At 40.3% G+C, this 22,869-nt stretch overlaps 1 protein-coding gene across 8 annotated transcripts in view; it reads left to right on the top strand.

Annotated features, from left to right (window-relative positions):
* LOC124162285 overlaps positions 1–22,869 on the top strand; it is a 568,759-nt gene that overhangs the window by 326,719 nt on the left and 219,171 nt on the right. For all 8 annotated transcript variants that reach the window (XM_046538768.1, XM_046538767.1, XM_046538763.1 and 5 more), the window contains exons 5-7: positions 2,505–2,754; positions 5,137–6,976; positions 14,805–15,147. In XM_046538768.1, coding sequence (XP_046394724.1) covers positions 2,505–2,754; positions 5,137–6,976; positions 14,805–15,147 — 2,433 coding nt within the window. The remainder of the gene's footprint in view (positions 1–2,504; positions 2,755–5,136; positions 6,977–14,804; positions 15,148–22,869) is intronic.

The following is a 22,869-nucleotide window of genomic DNA, read 5'->3' on the forward strand; positions in this document are numbered from 1 at the left end:
CCCGGTAAGCCACGAAGTCAGGCGCGCGGTCTTCACTGCCTGTGTGGTGGAAAGGTAAAAAGTTCATCCCTATATATTTTGTTTACCTTACGTGTTAGATAAAAAAGTAAACTTTGTTGTAATCCACACAGTGTTTATGAAAACACTCGACCGACTTAAACATTTTCATGTCATTAACAAGAGGTTCATCTCTTGATAATGACCGGTCGAGTCTTGTAATTCCATACAGCTGTTACCTGTTCAAGTGGGTGGTTAATCATTTACACATTCAAAACCAAGTGACAATTGAAACGTGTAGTGATTTTTATTACTTTCACGCGATTCTCCTTTCATCTCACCAGTGGCGCCGACTTCATGGAGCCTGAGGGGGCCCGAGCCCCCTCAAAAATTCGTAATGGGGGTGAGGAAAAAATGTGTCAGGCTAGTCGATTTTACCCGGAGTGTCCAGATATCGAGATTCGAGTTATCAGGGTTCTAATGTTGATCATATGACTCTTCTAAAATGCCGTACAAATTAAAAAACCCCCTATGTGTAAACTTTCCCGGGGCAAGATCCCCGGTATTGGCCCCCCCAATATTTTTTATATCTCGGCACCCCTGCATCTCACCCAAAAGGTTATGATAATGCACTGAAAATGTTGAAACTGGTCGAGTCTTTTAATAAACACTTTGTGGATTATAAAAAAAAATACTTTTTCATCTATCATGTCACAATTCCTCTAAGTAACCTCGCAAGCAATTGATTTCATACCTGCCTTATATTTAGTATCGTGAACGTTGTTTATTGTGCCTCATAGATCGTATTCATTAAAGATATTCACATGGTAAAGCCGCGTTATTTTCATGAGCGTGACGTCTCAATTACGATCGACGTCAATTTTTTAATGGCAATCTTTGGAAACTTCGTAATTTTGGCATCAAAACTACGTCAATTTCGTGGATCGAAATTTGCGAGAATTTTATAACTTCTCTGAACCCCTGCAATTGGCGTTGTTGTTTTTTTGTTTTGTAATAACTCATACGGCTGTTCGCAGTTCAAGTTTTCTGAGCATTTACTCACTCAAACAAACAATTTTTAATATAAACGTGGAGTTTTTTTTCACGCGACTCTCCTACTATTTAATCCTTAAAGGCAGTTATCATTTTCACCCGAAATAAAAGAAAATTAGATTTTTTTAGCTTCTGAAAGATAACAGGAAAATATCATGATAACGTCTAAAATGCAAATGCCAAAATATTTTATTCGTTCGTCTGATTATCAGTTTATATTTTATTTTCGTTTTAGAAAATTCTAAAATAAAGTGGATAGGATCCTATTATAAATTCGATGGAGCTTAAATTTTTAAGGTTTTTTTTATAGATCATTGTTTCTTATTTAAGCGAGAGTGGATTCGCCTGATTATCTGTCTTCGAAGCCACGTTTTGAATACATGGAACAGATATTTTATTAATTTTTTCTCTCATTGTACGAGGCATGACGTCCCAGGGACCGATTTCGCGAAAACGGCTCGCTTCACAGTTCTTTTGTGTGATTTTGGCTCCTGGTGGTTGACTTCAAATTGTCAAATTGATCTTTACTCCATTTGACGAGTATTTATTTTGCAAGTGTAAAATGTTATAAAATACTATATGTTAGGGGACTATTCATGACAAATCCATGGACCTTTAATTCTCACTTGTACTCTAGGTCCGCTAATTATTTTGGTTTTTTAATGGCCTTTGGGTTTTAGTTTAGGCAGTTGCAAGTTATTCTCCATTCTTTAAACGGTTATAATATGCTCGTATTTATTACTCTTCGCTACATCAATATGTTTATTGTAATAAATAGTCGGAAGAGAATATCGGATTTTTACCTTCTCCACGGAGTCAATAGGCGCCATACATGCTCAAAACATGAAATTACCCATCATTAAGCATGATATTTTCAGTAACCACCGCAGCAGCAAAATCTTGTGAAAAAAATATTTTAACTTATATAGAACGCCTCCTTCGCTAATGCAATTCTCTTCCTGATGTCCTTACTACTGTATCCGTTTTCCTCTAACGTACTGCCTAAATAGTTGAATTGCTCAACCTGCTCAAGTTTTTCACCACCCACCTTTATCTTGAGTCTCACATTCCTCGCTCGTGATGCTTTACAAAACCGCATAACCTTAGTTTTCTTGTGATTAATTCTCATCCCATACTCCTCGCAACGCTCGTATAAAGCATCCACTGGAGCCTGAAGCCCACTCGCTGACTGGCTAATCAACGCCTGATCATCTGCGAATCTCACTGATTTGAACATCATTCCTCCCACTTTTATTCCAGCTTCTAACTCATCCCACGCTTCCCTTACCATCTCTTCAGCGTACCCGTTAGTGATTTGAAAACGTTTACGTATGTATATGGATATAATACTTATGTGTCGCTCGGTATGGTATCGTATTGTTTTCTCACATCAATCCAAGTCTTACCCGATTGCCGTTACTTGATCTAATTGAGCGTGTTTAATTTCATTTCAGGTCCTGAGGAAGAAAAGGTTTTGGGTTCCATCCTCCTGCCTTCTTATGTCATCAGTCCGTGCACTTCGGATGAGCGCAAGAGGGGTGGTAACAGGAAGCACTCGTTCAAGGCCGAGCACCACAACATGCGAACGTACTACTTCGCGGCAGATACGTTGGAACTCATGGAGAGGTGGATGCATGCCATGAACCTCGCCTCGTTCCTTCAGAAAGAGTTCACCGCCACAGCGCCACACACGGAGAGAGTCAGGTAATAATTTAATAAAATTTTAACTACCATCTTCTTTGTTGATGCGTAGTTTTCCGCGGCGTTGTCTAGATGATGTCTCCATGCGGGGCGCAGCTAGGAATTAAGGCTAGGGGGGGTTGTTGGCGCAACTAACATTGTGGTGTCTGAGGGTATGGCATACCCGCCAGGGTAAGCGGGTGGTGCGGGGGCCCTCCCCAAAAATATTTTAGGATAAATAGCGAGTTTTACGGCTTTCAGAGGGATATTTTACAAATCCTTTCACTATTCTATAGCTAATATTAATGTAATTAAGTAAAATGGATTTAACTTAAAAATTTCTCTGAGCTCTGCGGGGGGTTTTATCCCCCAAAACCCCCCCCTCGCTGCGCCACTGTCTCCATGCATGTGTGTTACACTGCGTGGATTTTCTTTGCGACGACAGTTTCTTCGGTATTCCAACCGGCGTCTTAGGTCGATGTCGGGATTCAATTTTTGGTGACATATAGTGCATTCTTGGCGCCAATTTTTCATGCTGGGATTGGCTGGATCTTCTTTAATGCGTTCACAATCGAGTAATTTACATAGCCCAGCTGATCAGTTGGAACAGTGGTGCTGCGAGGGGGTGGGGTTTGGGGGATAAAAACCCCCCAGAGCTCTCAGAAATTTTTAAGTTTAATCCAATTTACTTAATTGGATAAGCATTACTTATAGAATAGTGTTAGGATTAATCAAATATCCCTCAGAAAGCCGTAAAACTTGCCATTTTGAACCACTATTCTTTAAATTTTTCTGGAGGAGCGCCCCTCCGCAACTCCTGCTTACCCTGTAGGGTATGCAATACCTCCATACCCCTAAGTATTAGTTGTGCCTAAAACCCCCCCCTAGCCTGAATTCTTAGCTGCGCCCCTGAGTTGGAATATGATTAATTATCAAATCAACTGATTTAAGCGTTATTTGATGGAACAAGGTAATATTCTCGGTAGAAAAAAAAACAAAAACAAAGTATTGTTCAGCAAATAATTTAATGCTGTCTACTAGTTTCAACGGCTCAGCATCATTATTAAGACAAAGAGCTTGTCAGGAGCGGACTTAGGGGTGGTTGTTACAGGAGCCATGACTACCCCACCCCAAATTTCATCAAAAATTTTAATTTTTTTAGTTTAATAGTTTTTGTATCCTTGTAAAGGAATAAAAATGTGTATGAGCAAATGCATAGCTATAATTCTAAAATGTGAGAAAAGTTTTAGTTTTATTTATCGTAGAGCTTAGCACTCCCTGCTGTAAAAATGCCCCTCTCTCCTGGGTCTGGGGTATTTCAATCTCCCCCGACCGAGGCCGTGACCCCCCCAAAATTTGATGCTAAATCCTCCCCTGTAGGTTGTCTTGATAATGACACCAAGCTGTTGAAACTAGTAGGCAGCATTAAGTTATTTGTGGAACAATATTTTGTATTTGATTTGTTCAACTATTATAACAAATCTTTTGATGAATTATTATTTTCATAGAAATTAAGTTCAAGCCAAGAAATTTCTAAGTCTAAAAGATTGAGTAAAATTATTTCCTTGTTTTCTAATTCTCTATTATGTATGCAATGAATTTCTTAAATTGATAAGTTCATCTTGAGTCACTGGTGATGAGGGTATGAAGGAAGTACTGATTTCAGAGATTTGAAGTGTAAGGTTGATTTTTTTTAAATTTTGTCAATTGATTTAAAAAAACATTTTTTCTCCAAAATTGACCAAGGATATATGTGCACGACTTCCAGGTTGTTAGAAAGAGGTTGGCATATGATAACATACAGTGCAAATGAGGAGGATACCTCAGTAGGATAATTGTTGGTCTAATCTGAGTTTGCAATCTTCTTTGGTTTTTAGAATTTGGTACCTAATTTTTTTCGTTACTCATGATTTCCACTTCCTTTTTTATCTACTTGGCCTGGAACTCTTCTCTTTGTGCACTTAATTCTTCTATATCAGCTGAACATAATGGAATAGAATTGGTGTGTGTTTTTTTATAAAAGAATCTCAGAATATAAAATTTTAAACATTTAATTCATCCCTTTAAAATACTATATTAAAAGTTTTCATGGCTAAAAATCTTTCAAGATAACATCACATTCATTAACTAGTAAAATTTCTGGAAATTAATGTTTCTTTGCATTTATAATAATATCTTGGAAGGTTAATTTTTATTTTACCAGTAAATTGTAAGCAGTAACTATTCCATTAAAAATAATTGGACACTACGTAATGATCCTAATTACACTATTACCATATTGCTAATAGAATACATGATTCATTGTAGTTTTGAATGATACCATGGAGGGAAAATATTCTGAGTTTACTGCTCAAAATTTGACAGCGCATTTGAATGGGCTTTCATGACTAAACAACCTCTCCACAGTTGGGACGAAAGGCAATCCGGTCGCCCCAGTGTCTCCTCCTACAATTCTTTGCTCAACCAAAGTGCAGACGACAGTGACTCCGGCTTCCACGGATGCAGATCTCCGAAGCACGCCACGATAGCAGTCGGCTCTGCTGCGATCCCCGGCCAGGCTCTCTCCGTGCCCACTTGGGCACCAAAAGGCATGAAGATAGATGAGGAGACTATAAGTGATACTTCACGGGAGAGAGAAATGGCTTTGGCCTGCAGGAAAGGTCCCTCTCCCGAAGTGCCATCGCTCCCCGGTGAGTTTCAACCTCTGTACGCAAATGCGCCGCCTAAACCAAGGAGACTGAACAGTGGTGGCAGGGACTACTCAACCTCCCCAGAGAGATCTCCGGAGAGGAAGGCCAACGAGGAAGGGGGCGTCGTGATGCGTTCGAGGTTACCGCAGAACGAACCCCTCATGCCGAATGGGATGTATGTCGAGCGCGGAGAGCGTGCGTCCAGACCGATGGTTGCCTTCGCCTCGATACGGCATGAGAGGAATGTGACTTATCAGCACCAGCCGGTCCAGCCTGGGCAGCATCCGATGATTGTGCCTCCTCCCACGCAGATGATCTTCACGGGGGTGGACCGAAGGACCCCGGACACATACGGCCGTTCGAATACGGCAGAGGTCCCAGCTCCGAACGTGGCGAAGATGGCTCAGAATCGCGTCGACTACGAGGATGTGTACAATGTGAGCCACAACAGTGATGCCCTCGGTAGGGTTAACCGCTGGAGTAGTGGTCCTTATGACCTCCAGCACTACGTCCCGAACGATATCCACCAGAATGCCATTCAACCTCCCCCGCCGCCTGTCCCGACCCACGTGCACCACTGTCCCCCCCCTCCCAGTGGTCATTCTCCCCAGCAGGCCCACTTGCTGCACCCGCACGGACAGCAGCAACTCGGAATGATGCCCAGGATGCCACTCTCGCACCCATATTCGGTATCACCCACAACCGCGCAACACCAGCACCCTCCTCCCGTTCACCAGTACCCAAACCAGTTGTTGCCCCCGCAGCCCCAACCGCAAGTGGTACAACGCAGGACTCCCCCTCTGCCCCGCCCCCACAGTGCTGACTTCCTCGGTCATTACGAACAGAATCAGTTCACGTACGTTTTACCCCTCTCCCCAAATGTGGGCAGTGTGACTCCATCCATTGAGCAAAGTTCTCCGAAGATGCCGTCGACATCAGTGGATGAGCTACACAAACAGCAGCCAAATGCTCAGGTGATCGAAGTGAGAGAACAGCACACGGTGGACATTTATCATGGACAACCTGTGCCAAGGCCTAAATCTAGCATGGACATCAGGCCATACAATCAGGGTAGGACTTTCGATCCGGCAGATTATTGGTCCGAGGAAAGTTATGCAAGAATGATGCGCCAGTCACTTTACCTGCATGCCCAACACGTGCATCCTTCGTCATCTTCCTCCCACAAAGGTTCAGAGACCTCATCGGGGTTGGGGGTGCCGCAGCAGCCGAGCTGGCCGGCACAGCCGCAAGAACCACCTGCCCCTGCCCCTTCCCAACCAAGTCAATCGAGATCCCCGCAAAGTGGGCAGAAACAACAGCAAACCAGTGACGCTCTAGAAGTGTGGGGGAAAACCTCAGAGGATGCTGAAGCTGCTGCATCGAGCAGGCAGAGTGGCAAGAGAGACTTGCATCAGGCAGGGCACTTTCTGCGATCGGCCAGTGCCAGGATGCCGAGGTCCAGGTACAATTCAGAGGAGAGTGCAAAGGAACCATCTAGTGCCATGAGTGCCGTCTCAGGAGAGGAAGTTCGATATGGAGAAAGGAAAATGCAGCAGGTACGTAAATGGCTCCTATGTTGTAGATTATTTTTCTCTCTATGCATCAGTCAGGCCTGAGAGGGCCCTAGCCCCCTCAAAAATTCGTTATGAGTGTGAGGAAAAATTTTTCAGGCTTGTCGATTTTCCCCAGATTGTTCAGATTTCAAGATTCGAGTTATCAGAGTTCTAATGTTGATCATATGACCCTTCTAAATTGCTTAAAAATTTTAAAAATCACTACTTTTAAAATTTCCCAGGGAAAGATCCCTGGTTTGGGCCCCCACAAAATTTTTTGTAACTCGGCATCCCTGATATGTATGTGTATTATATTTATTAGCACTCGTGGATTCAATTTTGAAATGGAAATGAAATATGACAGTTTCCTGGCATCCAATGATATTTCTTGGCTGTGACATTTTTCCTATTTTTCTACTCTCCCACTCTAAAGTACATTCTCTCGCCCTAGTACCTATGATTCTCAAGTTCATTTTGCTGCTACATCTCATTTTCTGAATCAATATTTTATTTTATTACCTCTACATTGGTGCCTATTTGTGCATCTTTACCAAGGAAGCGATTTGTGTTATTAAAACTGTAATTTGATACTATTACATTATAACATAATGAACTTGATAATTATTCATACATCCCAGACTTTCTTTGTGCATCGGAAATCAAAGAGTTGTTTCAATCGTGTGTTTTTTTAGCATAAATTTGAGATTGCTATAAGACTCAACTGCTTTCTCCCCACAAGTATTCCTTGATTCTTCGGATCACCTTCTTTGGAACCATCCCTAAAATCTCCTGTTGTTTCATTTCCATTCCAACCACTTGGATTTTAGTTCCTTGAAGTTTCTACAGTAATATCCTCTTAATGGTTCTGTATGGACTGATGATGAAATTTCGTTTAGTATAAAGGTATGTCCTTAAGTAGGTTTTATCATGTCAATCATTTAGCTGAAGTCAACCATCAGAACAGCATGAAAATCATGTCAGATTTTTCCCAGGGGGAATGGGTGGAGGTGGTTTATCATATTTCTAGCCCTTTTCCAGCAGATTACATAGTATGTTTAGTGACATAAACATTCATTTTCAAACAGGGGATCAAATAGGGAAGTGGTAGATATGTAATCAAAGGAGTGGTTAATGGATCAGTGGATGATTGACGCTCTATCATTTTGATATAATCATATATATAGATAAGTATAAAATCCAAAGATTACTGCAATATTGAGTAGAATTTTTTTGGAAAGACTATAATATACAGGCCATATTAAAATTTATTTTGTGGACAATTGCTCCTTATTATTTCAGTATTTAGATAAGGTTTCACTTTAGTGCATGAAAATTTAATTTTTTTGTGTGGTAAACATTTATCACTGTTGTCATGCCATGCCATGCCATGTGAGATGCGTCTCTACTCATTTGCTAGAAAACTAATTGGACTACATTGTTGGCTCATCTCCCAACAGCTTACAATCCCTATGATCACGGTCAATGTCAAATGAGGGTTTTTAAAGAAGCTGAGCCTAGTATTAATATCAAGAATACATGATCTTGGATGGTATTGTCTTCTTGTGCAGTATACCCCTACTCCTTGATATTCTGACACAGTCTCATTGTGCTCTACTCTCTCTATACATTTCTGTTGTAGTTTGAGACTTTTGCTAAATTCCTGCTATTTATTTGTTGTGTCCAGTTTTGCTTCAAAATTTGTGGAGAACTTTCACATCTTAAGGAATACAAATTTTTATCCTTAGAGTTGATACTACTCCCCCTTCAAAACTTTCATGAGATATCCCGGCACAGCCTTCACGTGGAACAAAAAAAAAAGTCCAGCACGTCAGCCCCTGGATAATACAATGAAAATGCTTTCTTTCTCAGGATAAGGGAAATGTTTTTAGGTTCTATCATTCATTTGAAGCCTAGTAATCATCTTCTCTAATAAATGACTTATTTTGAGACATCACCTAAGGTCAAGATATTTTATGCTCAGGACTATTGACAGCTATTCAATATCCTGGGAGCAGGTGACATCATGGCAAAATTAGCAGAGCTGGAATGCACTTTCCTTAACTTTCTTTAGAAGTGAAATATTACTGTGTGTTTTTATCACGAGTTATTATTTACATCTTCTTACTAATATTTTTGGTTTGGTTACGAATGTATAAATTAAAAATTTTGAGGCAACAAAATTGATAAAAGTGTTATTTGACTATTGTCTTTTGTTAACCATTGCCGGAACGGCATTCCGGCATGCTCCTGTACCATGACACCACTCCTAGGAGCAGCTTCCTGAATACCTACTTCTCTATATATATTACAATTTTTTTTGTACACAACACTACTGTTCCCATGTGCTAAATTTCTCTTCACAAATATAGTTTCATTTGCTAGCTGAACTCTTCTGTATTGCTAGGGCATGTTTTTTTAATGTACATGTACCGCCTCTTGCATGGATGCTACATATCTGTAGCTCTTGCACCTTCCTTGCTGTTTGTTAAACTCATCTGAGAATTGCACGGTAATTCTTTTCTGTTTTACTAGTGAATATACGGTTCCTTGTTTACAAATTTTTTAATCATTTATACGTCTGATTTTCCGTGAAAATGATGAACAATGTGAAGCCTTCATTTTTAGAGAGAATTCACAAAAAAAACTCTTCTCTCTAATGCAGGGATACATCAGGTCTTACTTCAAGTGAGCACTCATTTTTGTTGGAATTTAATATTTTAATCCGATTTCATTTCAAAAGAAGTATCAGATAAATTTTATTTCCTCAGTGAGAAATCTTTCACTTCCCTCAGTTTGCTTGAAATTTATTCGCACTACGCAAAATTTTGTGACCTCAATGAATTCTATTAAGGTGGCACAGCGAGGGGTGGGTTTTGGGGGCTAACCCCCCCCCCCCCCAGAGCTCAGAGAAATATTTAAGTTTAATCCATTTTACTTAATTGGATTGGTATTACAAATACAACAGTGAACGGATTAAAAAAATATCCCTCAGAAAGCCGTAAAACTCACTATTTTGAACAATTTATCTTAAAATTCTGCAATTTATTGATCTCGCACTTACCGTTTATCCTGATGGATATTCCATACCCCCTCACACCCCGGTATTAGTTGCACCTAAACCCCCCCCAGCCTTAATTCCTGGCTGCCCCCCTGTTCAAGTAAATAATTATTGCTCTAGAATATTTGTTTTAAGAATATCATTGCCAGAGTTTACCAATGTTTAACCATTAATTCAAGGATGTGTACTTCATCCATTGCTATTGTGAAAAAATCTTAAGATGCACAGGGATTTTCCCTCTCAGCTTGTGCACGTTATTTAATCCTTTTACTCATGCTTCCTTTCACCCTAAGACATTGGGTGAAAAAATTTTCATCATTTCAAAGGTCAAAATTTTCAATTTGGATTTGGGCATGGCCTGTGTAAAAAATTGGATGGAGCTATAGAAAAGAGTGTGCATATTATGTATTAAATAAATAATCACCTCTTTCTCAACCTGATATTGTACAATTAAAGGATGCATGAGATAAACTAGTATAAGGCTTGAACAAATGAATATGGTTATTCAGCAAAATTTGAGGAGACAAATTATTTACCTTATCCTCGGTCAAATATCATGCATTAACTAACTCTGATTGGTAATGAGGTCTCTAGTGGAGAGGAACCTGGAATATGACCGAGATGTGTATGCCCGCTTTGTAGAATTTGAAAAAGTATTTGATGGAGTGGACTTGGTAAAGTTATGGGATATTATCAAGAAAATTGGAGTAGATTAGAGGGATAAGCGACTGATTCGTAATCTGTATATGGCCCAGACTGCACCAGTGAGGGTAGCGGATGGAGAATCTCGGTGGGCAAGCATTGGCTGAGTAATAAGGCAAGGCTGCCCACTGTTGCCAATACTTTTTAATGTGTACCCTGAGGAGATGGTAAAAGAGGCATGTGATGAGTTGGAAGCTGGAATGAAAGTGGGGAGAATATTATTTAAGTCAGTGAGGTTTGTGGATGGTCAGGAATTAATTACCCAGTTGGCAAGAGGGCTGCAGGTTGTGGTGTGGATTTATTAGACAAGCATTGTAAGGAGTATGGCTGGAGTATTAATCAGAAGAAGATCAAGGTCATGCGGTGTTGTAAAGCATCTCCAGCGAGGAATGTGAGACTCAAGATAAAAGTAGGTGGGGAAAACTTGGGCAGTAAGAGCAATTCAACTACATACATATTTAGGCATCACATTCGAGGAAATTGGATACAGCGGTTTGGGCATTAGGAATAGATTTGCTTTAGCAATGGAGTTATTCATGAACAGGAAAGAGTTTATGATAGGATCATTATGTAAGATTTTAAAGCAAAGACTAGTGAAGAGTCTGATCTAGATTGTAGCATTTTATGGTGCTGAAACGTGAGCATTTAAGGGGGAGGATGAGAGAAGACTGAAGGCGTTTGAGATGTGGGTCTAAAGAAGAATGGGGAAGGTGAAGTGTTTGGAGAGGAGGAATAATGAAGTTCTGTACATAATGATTGAGGAGAGGCAGCTTCTAGATGAGATATGGGTAGTGGCAGATCTGTGGTGGGGCTAAGGGTCGAAACACACTCTAGGTAAAATAAAAATTTTTAGAGGTTGCCACTTTGTACAAAAGTATTTTGTTACATTTTCCAATATATTTACCTACTTTAACGAATTGAAAGCAAAGGAGGCGTTCATGAACAGGAATGAGCTTCTGAGAGGATTGCTATGTGAGAGTTTAAAGAAAAGGTTAGTGAAGAGTTTGATCTGGAGTGTAGCTCTCTACGGTGCGGAAACGTGGACACTGAGGAAAGAAGACGAGAGAAGATTGGAGGCATTCGAGATGTGGGTATGGAGAAGAATGGAGAGGGTGAAATGGACGGAGAGGAAAAGGAACGACGAAGTGCTGGATATGGTTGGCGAGGAGAGGCAGCTTATAGATGAGATACGGAGGTGACAGAAGGTATGGTTGGAGCGAGTACTTAGCGGGGAGGGGATGTTGAAAAAGGTGTTAGAGGGTAGAATGTTAGGGAAACGAGGGAGGGGAAGGAAAAGAATAGGATTTTTAGATAGATTGAAAGGGAGTAGGCCTTACAGTGAATTGAAGAACGCAGCGCTGGAAGGAAAGGGAGGCTCCCAGATCATTTCTTTAGAACTCCATGGAAACCTACCTTTATCGGTAGAATACTATAATAATAAACAAATTGAAATATGAATCACCTCTAAAAGTAGGGACTATTTTTAATGTATGTGGTACGTTACAATCCAATGGCAGATCCAGAGAGGGGCTAGGGAGGTTATAGCCAATCCCATTGGATATCCAATTTACACTAGAAAGAATGGTAATTTTGTTCAGACCCCCAGTACTGCTGGAAGTTTACCCTCCCCCCCCCCCCCCCCCCCCTTCGGCCCCCCTTGTCACTAGCCTGGATCTGCCACTGGATACAGGAGGAACAGGTGGTATTGATGGAGTGAGTACTGATCTGGAAGGGGATGTTGAAAACAGGGTTTGAGGGGAGAACATTGGGTAAACGTGGGAGGGGAAGGAAGAGAACAGAATTTTTTAGATAGAATGAAATGGAATAGGCCTTATTGTGAATTCAAGAGGGGAGTCCATGAAGGGAGAGGAGACTGCTTTTCTGAAATGCAAAATAAATAAATAAGTCCATGGAAACCTACCTTAATCGGTAGAATACTTAATAATAATACATAGAGATGCGTGAAAATCGCAAATGCGATATAGATTCAATGTGCACAAATAAATGCAACATAGATGCGATGACTGGACTTTTATGATATTTTTCCGCAAATTTGCCTTTTCAACGGCATAATTCATACATTTTGTGCTGAGCTGAGTTTAAATGCTCCGCTGGCACTCACGGCTTAAAGCATGTGAGCGACTGGCCAGCTGCTAGTTGGCTGGGACTCTACTTAGCGGCGAACTACAAGTGGGTGTGGGCAAGCTACTCCTCCTCCACTATAAGTCTTATTCCTTAATTTATTATTGTTCTATCTATTGATTTTGAACGTTCAACTACCTCCTTCGGTTTCCCAAAATTTTTATTGCTACATGAGTATAGCTCAAGTGCACTTTCCTTCACTGTATGGATCACTAATGCGGTTTAACACTCCCCACCGATCCCAGAGAACATCCCAATAAACAAGGTTTAAAAACGTTCCTGCAGTCTAAGGGTTAAAATAAATTGATTTTTGAAATACGTTGAAACCTCGGCTAGCGAATGCCTCTGATAATGAACAATTCGGATAACGACCAAAAATTTTGCTAAAAATTTGCCTCAAATAGTGAATATAATTTCGGTTAGCGAACATATGTGTAGCGGCCATGTTTTATGTTCAGTGCTGTGCGATCTCAAATGGATACAAAGTAAAACAATGTCTACAACAGTAAGTCTACAAGTAATACTATGTAATACAATACCTATAGAGCCTGCAACTTTCATATAATAGCAAGTCAATATGAGCTAGGAACCAATTATTCCTATTTCCTTTATTTCTTATGGGGAAAATTGTTTCGGATAGCGAACATTTCAGATAACGACCAGCTTACTGGAACAGATGGTGGTCGTTATCCGAGGTTGTACTGTATATTATCTACTATCCTTCAATGAATCTTTATGGGGTTCCATAGCACTGCAAAGAACAAGTGACTTTGTACACCCTCATGTGCATGGGTGTAAAGTTATACGTGCTTGTCTTTCATACTGTCTTTTATTTCATCCTTGGTGTTTATAACTTTACGGAGTTGCCTGTTCTTGCACTTGTGATTCCAAAAATTTAAGAGAAGAAAACTCATCCACTTTTACCTGAATACCTCTTGATTTTTCTTAAGCCTGCCTTAAGATATATTTTCTGAGGTTTGATGTTCCATTCATAACCATTTTTCCCATGTGAACATTTATAAAATTGAGTTTGACATTTTTATGAAAAGGAGGTACTATCCACATCAATTTGAAAATAGCTTGTGACTTTTCTGAACCCACCTTTGTTCCTTAGAAAAACGGCTCTTTGCGTGTAAGTTGCTATTGATTCAACTTGTGGATTTCTTGTACGTTGAAGATGTATTACTGGACTGTGAATTCCATTTGAAATTAGTATAAGCATTGAGAACGTTTACTGCTTCATTGTAGGATATATGATTAGCTTAAGGTCTGTATTTGAAAACAACTGAAGTCTACTCGGCAGGGCTTGTTCCAAGCCATTATTTTGAGTGTCTTTAATGCTAGTGGTAATGCTGCTACGATTTGCGAATAGCTCAGTATTACATAAAATTGCATATGTTTTTATTGGAAAAATCAAAGTAATGGCAGTGGTAGCTTTGCAGTTGTGCAGAATTGGCTTTCTGCCACAAAACTTAGCTCAGTGGGCTTGTATTGATTAGGAATTCATTGCTTCAATTGTATGAGAGGGCAAAGAATTTGTGTCGGTACTTTTGAGTGGAAACGTTTGGTTGCAGCAAAATCCATGATAAATGATAGACATCATCTGTGATAGTGATTACTTTACTTACCTAGATTACCTTCTTACTTAGCTCTTTACATTTTAAATCATAATAACTTAATGCATTTTTTACAAATCCTTCATTCAATGACGTATTAGAATATTATAACCTACTAACAATTCCTTTCTAGTGAAAAAAAAAAACATTACATTGATACCTAAAATAGTAACTTTACATTGCATTTTTTTATAAAGTGCTACAAAATTCATAAATTTACCTTTCACCACTAGTACCACTGAATTTTGGTGGTGCTAATTGTAAGTGAGCTAAGTATTACTTTATATTTATATCATTTCAAATTCTTTTTCAGAGAGAGGAATCAATGAGGCGGTTATTGGAGTGGAAGCAGAGGATGCTTCAGTCTCCTCTTACAAGGAAGACATCATCATCTAGTGGTCCCAGGAAGTCCAACCAAGACATTTCTTCATACAATTCATCACAAATGGGATCATCGCACTACAAGCAAATGGTTCTCAAGCAGCTTGCCAGTCAGGAGGCGGCGGCATCAGCCAATAACTGGGAACACGTAAGCCGTAGGTCAAGTAGCCGAAGGGGACCAGATGATGTGCGTACCACTAGGAGCCGGAGTCATGACGGAAGGCGCTCATCGGCCTCCCTCAGTCGATACAACAGCTATTCTTCCGATGATGAAGGTAAGTGCACAATGATCATTTTACACTGTACGAGCTGTATTTAATCAGTGTCCATTTTTGGGGCTAAGTTGCATCTGCATTGCTTGGTGTTAGTGGGAAATGATTAATGGATATTAAATATAAAGTCCTTGTTATTGCAACCCTCATCTCCTCATGTCAACAGTTTTGATGCCCTAAATAATTAAGATTGATACTTGATCTGACCATTTGTCACAAGAAAAGGTAACTTTTAAATCAGATACCATGGGAAAGTTATTTTTTACTACAGTAACAGTGTTCAGTCAGAAAGGAGCATTATATATTTTTTTGTATCAGGTGTTAGCTGTTAGAATTTCCCACCGATTTACGTGGAAGTATGATTTTATGTGTCACGTAGTTGTGTTTCTTTCTTATGTTGGTTTTGTTCCACTGTTTAGATTCTCTTTGAAGTGTGTTACAAAAATATGTAGGTAAAAGTAAAATTCAATGACCTCATTTTAACACTTCATATACAAATGATTGCTTTCAAAGGCATGCGGAAGTGTTTTAAGTCCTGTATCTGAGTATAACAAAGGTCATATGCTGAATTTCAATGCAACCCAGTGTTGAATAATTCTAAACCATTGATCTCTCATGTATAACCTGTCTTTCTGGCATTATGATTCAGTCGGGCATTTGGTACCAGCTTATAATTTTTTATAATACATAAAACTTTTGATCATTTAAGGTTGAACATAGGTTTATTTGACCATTGCTTTCGAAAATGTTGTTGTTTATCTAAAATGGCTCAAAGAAATTCATGGCATGCATCGATAACGTAATCCATCTACCTATATTATGATGATATGCTTGCATGCATGATGGAATATAAGAGTTTGACATGGGGAAATGGATCTACCTTGGTAAAACCTAAAATTTCATCTCTTTGGTTCTGCCTACAGTAATTTCTTACTATGTATGTATTTAAAAATCGTTGTTACTTTCTTGATAGGCAGTTCATTTACTGATGTCGCAAGAATTGCCATTCTTGTAGGATGGCAAGTATATGTGTAATATTTAATTTGGAGGAGCTATACGTTTTATTTTTAATATTAATGGTTAGTTGTATTGTAGTTCCTAATACGTATTAATTCAGTGGAATATATGGCAATATTCTTCTTAGAGTCTATCTGGTGAAATGGATAAGTAAATACTTTTACTGGTCTTTTCTAATGGTGTTTTGGTTTCCAATTAACATGCCTTTCCCAATGCCTCATATAGCTGTTTCAGACTTAATGTAACATGTCGTGATTTTTGTTTTGGTTTTGAAGAAAAGCATTGTCTCTGCTCATCTTGGCATTTTTTTGCAGCTGATTAACTTATTATTTGTTCTCCTTGAAAATTTGGATATAAGGATGTGAGAGTAATCTATATGGTATCAACAAATTTCATTTAGCTCCAGAAGAATACATATTTAAGGTAATAGTTCCTCTCTCTAGGTCTTTTCATGTTCTTGTAAGAATGTGGTAAGTGATGGAGATAATTTAGTTAAGTCCATTCTGCTGACACCACGACTTCTGCTGCTGCCAAGCCTCCCTCAATGAAAATGAAGCAACATCATTAGTTTTCTTTCATGGCTTTTGTTTTCTTGGCAGTTTGAATTGAGTCATAAATTCTCTTGGTATTGTTAACTGTGATGCCAAGTTTACTTTGCTGCCAAGTTGAGGTCTACTACGTCTCGTCTGCACTGGGCAACAATCTTCAAGGGGAGAAGAGAGGAATAGCTTGATTATGAAAACATTTCTCAAACTCATTTTATAAAGGGAAAATCTTTCAAGCCTCTAATTTATAGGGAAATATTTCATTGAGAATTTTTTCTATCTTTTATCTGTTAAACCTTAAAATATTAGGAGTTGATTGCTTTCCCAATATAAGGATACTTTGATAGGCTGAGAACATCTTTTTCTTATATTTTTCCAGCCATTGTTTTTATCAAGGTTTATGAATTTAAATTTGGCTGCAAGAGATCATCAATGTGGAGTTTAAATACTTATTGACAGTGATACATAGGGGCATGACCAAACCTGAGCTTGGGGAAGGAATTAAGTATTCAGGTGATAAGTGGAAGGGAAATAAAATTAGTTGTGTTCAGGAGACGTGTCATGGAACCATTCCATCTTTCACTCATGATTAGGGAAAATTTTTACTTATGTATATGCATTTAGAGTAAATAAATTTAAAGGGGTCTACTATGCTGTGCCTCTTGTGCAATTCCATTAATTTCACCCCTTCTCTGATCTGAAAATATATTAATTGCTTCAAATCACATACATGGTGACATCCCTTAGGTCCCAAATGTTTCTCATTATCCTTCCCATTTGACTCTTATTTTCAAATGGAATGAGTACAAGATACAGAATTTTCTTGGCTAAGAATTAGAGTTGAATTTGATAGCAAAAACATTGGACATTCACAATTATTTCATTTATTTGAGCATCCCCACAAATTCCACAATCCCCACCATATAGGAACTGTGAATATAATGGGGAATTCTCATGATGATTATTTCCAGACTACAAGGAAATGCAAAATTTCTTTTTTGTTTTGGGTAAAGAAATTATATGTAATATTTGTTTTTAAAGCAGCCCACTGTTTTACATGGGAATTGTGTGAATCTCCAAATATATGGAATGAGAGAGAATCACACAGACATTGAAATCCTCTGAGAATAGTGATTTGCTATCACTGGATGCAATAGGTTGTGACTTACAGCAATGAGCACACACATCAGTGGTTGCCATGGTCACCACAGGTGTCATGGCTGAAGCACCGGCCATTTTTGTTAGATTTGACTCTCACTACCTCAATTACCTCAAAAAGTTTCATAATTCAACTTAGGTTATTTGGAAGGGCTCATTTTAAACAGTACTTCAAATTAATGGAATGTTAAAAATATTATGAGAATCCCTCATTGTACTTCAGGTGGATGAATTAAAGACAAGTCAAGAAGTTCTTGCAGTAGTTTAATAATTTACAACTTTGCCCTAAATACAATCAGGAATATGTAGCATATAATCTACAAAAAGTAATTCATAATGGGGTAAAGCATAATGGGTTCTACTTGCTTGATGTGAATAGTTGATTATGTATAGCTGGGCAGGTACTCCACTTATCGACAAGGGATACGAAAGACACATTTATTGCCCCAAATAATTATGCCACATAAAAGGTAATCTGTTTGCTGTAGCTTGAAAAGACCTCTGCCATTATACTGAAAGGCTGTGTAAATAATGACTCACTTCATGTTTGCCCATGGAGTCTTTGCTTCTTAAGATATTTTATCATTTACTGGGTGTCATGTGTTCATAAAATGGGGTTCTAATTTTGCATGCAACATTAATCATCGTTATTTCTAATCTTGTATTTTGATAATTATGGCTCATTTGGGTTCATTTATTTATATGCATTTTGTATATGACTTTAGATTTTCATTCCCTTGCTGGTAGAGGTACTTATTTTGATTTCTGCTTATATACTTTTGGTACATATTTAAACATACCTAATACTACCATCGGGACTTCGTTGCCTTGCATGTCCACAAGTACATTATTTTAACCTTTTGGGTGAGGATTGAACCGGAAAGAGTATCTTCCTTTGTATTTCTGTCATCATCATAAAGTGTCACTAAGTTCAGTTGTTTAACAATTTTTCCCATGCCACTTAATTTAATTTAATCCCATTGTTTGTAGATGGCATTTGTAAAGTAAGATTAAGATAGGTGTACCTATGGTTGCTTGAATCCATAGAATATATACTGCATTCTGAAATAGTTAAAAGAACTTTTATTGTAAAATTTAATTTATAGATGGAACTTGAGATCATTTCATAACTTTATCAGTTTATTACTCCTCATTTCATCAGAGTTATTTAATTTTTTTGTTGTTATTTAAAAAAATATTTTGAGGCTATTTCAATTTGTTTTCCTTAAGTTCTTTTGTTTTAAAGTTGAATTTTAGTTAGGTTCTGTTTAGGAAAGCTCTGTTATTAATATTGTGGTATGCGGGTGTTTCTCGTTTGCTGCAATCCCATCAGAGGCATTGGGAGAATCAAGGAAGCGCGTACGCAGGGGCAATCAAGGAGGCAGGAGTAGGAGGGGTGTTGCGGGAGGGGTGGGGGGTGAGGAACAGCCCCAGCCATCGTCCACCCCTGGAAACTCCTCCACCATGAACGCACCTAATCCTCACCCACACAACCTGTCCTCTAGCAAACCTTTGTCGCAACCTCACCTAGGTCACCATCACAAACAACCTCCTCCCGTCCAGAATGGGATGTACCAAAATGTACCACCTCCGAAATCCAACCAATCCAGAAACGATCATCTCATGCCCCCACAACATAGCCACCATGAAGGGGTGAGCTATGAGAATGCAAGATCTTCCAAGCTAGCCGATCAAGGCCACATTCCACCCAGTGTCGACTCGGGTGGGGGTATACCTCCAGACGCATCCTATGCGGATGTAGAGGCCTCCTCCCAGTTTGACCGATGGTGGGGAACTAGCAGAAGTGGAAGAACAACGGGGTCTGAAAGTCATCCTCGCGACCCCGAAAATCCGTCAGTTGTTCAGCGGGAAGAAAAGAAGCTCCATTTTGAAGATGAAATATCTAGGAAAAGCAGGGAAATCATGTCAAAGCCATCCAGACATTCCAGTCACATGGAGGATGAAAGAATACGTTTTGGTGCGAGTCCTTCAAGATATATGGCAGAAGCTAGTAATAGTGCTGAAGTATTAGGTTATGAAATGTCGAGAATTGAAAAAGTAGGTTTGGCGGGAACAATTGAAATGAATGGAAATGAATTGGGATTGCCTAAGATACCTCTAGAAGACTCTCAAAGAGTTTACCAGTCAGTGCCAATGGATGGAAATACTCATGAAGAAGGCCATTCTAGCAAGCTAAAATCACGGAAGACACTAATGGATCTAAGAAGTAAGAGGGAAACACCTCCAAAAAATATTGTACAAAACAGAATCAAAGCCTTTGAGCCAACTGATACAGATGCTAAGGACTCTAGTACAAAAATGCAACCTGGTCTATCATTGAAGGAGCCTATTAAGCCATCTCATTCCATGTACACCTTTAATGAAGCTCACATTTCTTCCCTTAGGGATTCAGACAGTACGTTAGTGGAAGAATTTGGTGAAATTCCTGCAGGAATGCATAAAAAGATAAGTCCATCAAGGGTTCACCTGCATAATGGTAACAACGGTGGTGCCGCTGCTGATATTGAGAGTAGTGATGATGGAGCGTCTTCCTCTCCTCCCCCTCCACTTCCAGTAGCACCTCCTCCATCACTATTAATAAGCCAACCTCATCTTGATTCTACTAAAAATATCAAGCCACCTTCTAATGCCAAAGGAGCACCATCCACGAGATCTGTGCGAGAACTCTTGGCAGATTTTGAAAGAAAATCTGAGCAGAAGAAAAAAATGATGGAGTCTCAGGGGCAAGGCATAGATGGTAGTAATAATGTAGATGGTGTAAGTACTAGTGGAAACGCCGAGGATGATCATTACTATCCTGGCCGCCGTTATGTCTTCAGTGATACGGAGACCTTACTATACGATACAGGAAGTGATTTAGATGAGGATGCTGAAATGGCACAGAGGTGGAAAGCCCAAAGAAAAGAGGTTTTGGAGGCTATTAACCATGGTGTTGGCAGGAGACCTGATAAATCGGATGTGAATGTCACAGCACCTGGAGATACTGCAGAGGAGGCTGATTTGGAGGTGGAGTCGGCTCTACAGCAAAATGGAGCAGGTGCTGGGAATAATGGGGTACAGGACCTCAGAAATGTACGCTCTCCCTTATCTGAGAAAGGAATGGGGAGGAGAATGGGTGATGCAACTCAGGCCAAGGATGATGGCTTCCCGCCTCCCCCTGCAGAATGTAAAATTCTCATTGAATCTGACGAAGGAATGGAGGTTATCACGACACCAGGGTATATAAGGCTCAGTGTTGCTGAGTCTTTGGTTACTCATGAGGACTTGATATCACCCTTTGGTAGCAGCGCAACTGCAACACCACCTCTTAACAACAACAATAATAACAACAACAACAGTGTGACTGATCAGGAGGAAGAACAGCACTATATGCCAATGACACCCTCTCGTAAGTCAATATTGGCTTCACCATCTTCTCTGCATCAAACTGGTGCTTCTCCGACTTCTGCCTCGCATTCGGTGATCATGGAGAGTGTCTTTGGAGCAAATGGAGCTTTTTGGGCTCAGATGGATGCGGAGGAAGAGAGCTCGTATGTGGAAATGACAGAAGAAGGGCTAGTGAAGTCTCTGCTAGTTTCGGATCCTCTGGCAGATTCACCATTAGCTCCTCTGTCGGTTTTTGCATCGCCCCATGGACGCTCTGGTCTTGAACTGTGTCGGAAGAGTTCAGGAGAGTCGACTGCTACGTACGCTGTACCTGAGAGTCCAAGGTATAGCGAAATACCAGGAGGCTCAATATTTGATACGACCCCCGGTAGAAGTCCAACAGCACACTATGAACTTCTCTCTAGGGCAACCACAATGTATGAGCCAGTATATATGGAAGTTCGTTCCGTTAAGGAGGGTGGGCAAGGGCAGGAAGATGATTCCAGCTCTCGCTCTAGAAATAGTGCTGAGAAACCATCCCCGGAAAAAGTGAAAGGTGTGTCTGTATCGGACGAGGAGCGCAGTTTTCGCAAGGATAAGAAGAAGAAATCTAAGTCCTCGTCATCAGATAGAGAGGACACAGGAAATTCCTCCAGGAGCGATGATTTCAGCGATCGCAAACCGTCCTGTCCGCCCGATAGCCACAGGGGATCGATGGGTGGTATACTTCCAGACATACTAAACGGTAGTTCCAACCCAAACAATTGTCGAATGCTCGAAGGAATAGGCACTGACAGCTCAGATGTCGGGGACGAAGATGAAGAGGACGCCGACGACGAGGCTTCGAAGGATCTGGACTCCTTGGATGCTCCCAGACATCCTAGGTTTAGTCTATCCGACACTTTCCGTCCTGCTTCATACTACCTCGGAGCCTCGGACCGGAACTTTTCGGCGGGTAGCTCTAGGAAGATGGGCCTTGGGGGTTGCGATTCTGGTTCTGTTGGAATCGGCCTCATGAATATGGTAGGTGGAGTTGATCCGTCCTCCAACGAACTTCATGGTGACTCATCGGACAGCGATCTTGTGTCGCCCCCTCCGATTCCCACCAGTCCTCCTCCTCCGCTGGAAGACGAGGATGATGTCCTACGGAAGTCACCAATTGAGGAATCAGAGGACAGGAAGAGCGGCAAGGCAGTGATGTCCAGTAACACTCACGTCCAATTAACAGGATCCCTAAGGAATCCATCACCAGGTCAGCGGCCGGTGATTAGTCCGCCGTCCGTCCAACCCGAAGGAAGTAGCATGAGTGATATGTCGGACACTGCGTCTACAGTTTGTTCACTTCGAAGGAGACCTGTCACGGGTAACATCTTGGACAACCTGATCAGCAGCGCTCCAAATAAGTCTGATATACCCTCGGAGTTGTACTTGCGCAGGAGCGAGATCCTGAACGAGTACGGTGAATACAAGAAATCTGGCGACTTTGAATCCCCCCTCTCACCTTCTCTACCTCCCGAACTGTGGCCTCGACTGGAAGACGGATTGCCCGCAGTGTCACCGGAAGCCTTGCACCGCAGAATTGCCTCGGCCGATGACGCCGCTGTCCTGTACGAAAACG

The sequence above is a fragment of the Ischnura elegans genome, chromosome 7 (genome assembly GCF_921293095.1).
Source record: "Ischnura elegans chromosome 7, ioIscEleg1.1, whole genome shotgun sequence".
NCBI classification, from domain to species: domain Eukaryota; kingdom Metazoa; phylum Arthropoda; class Insecta; order Odonata; family Coenagrionidae; genus Ischnura; species Ischnura elegans.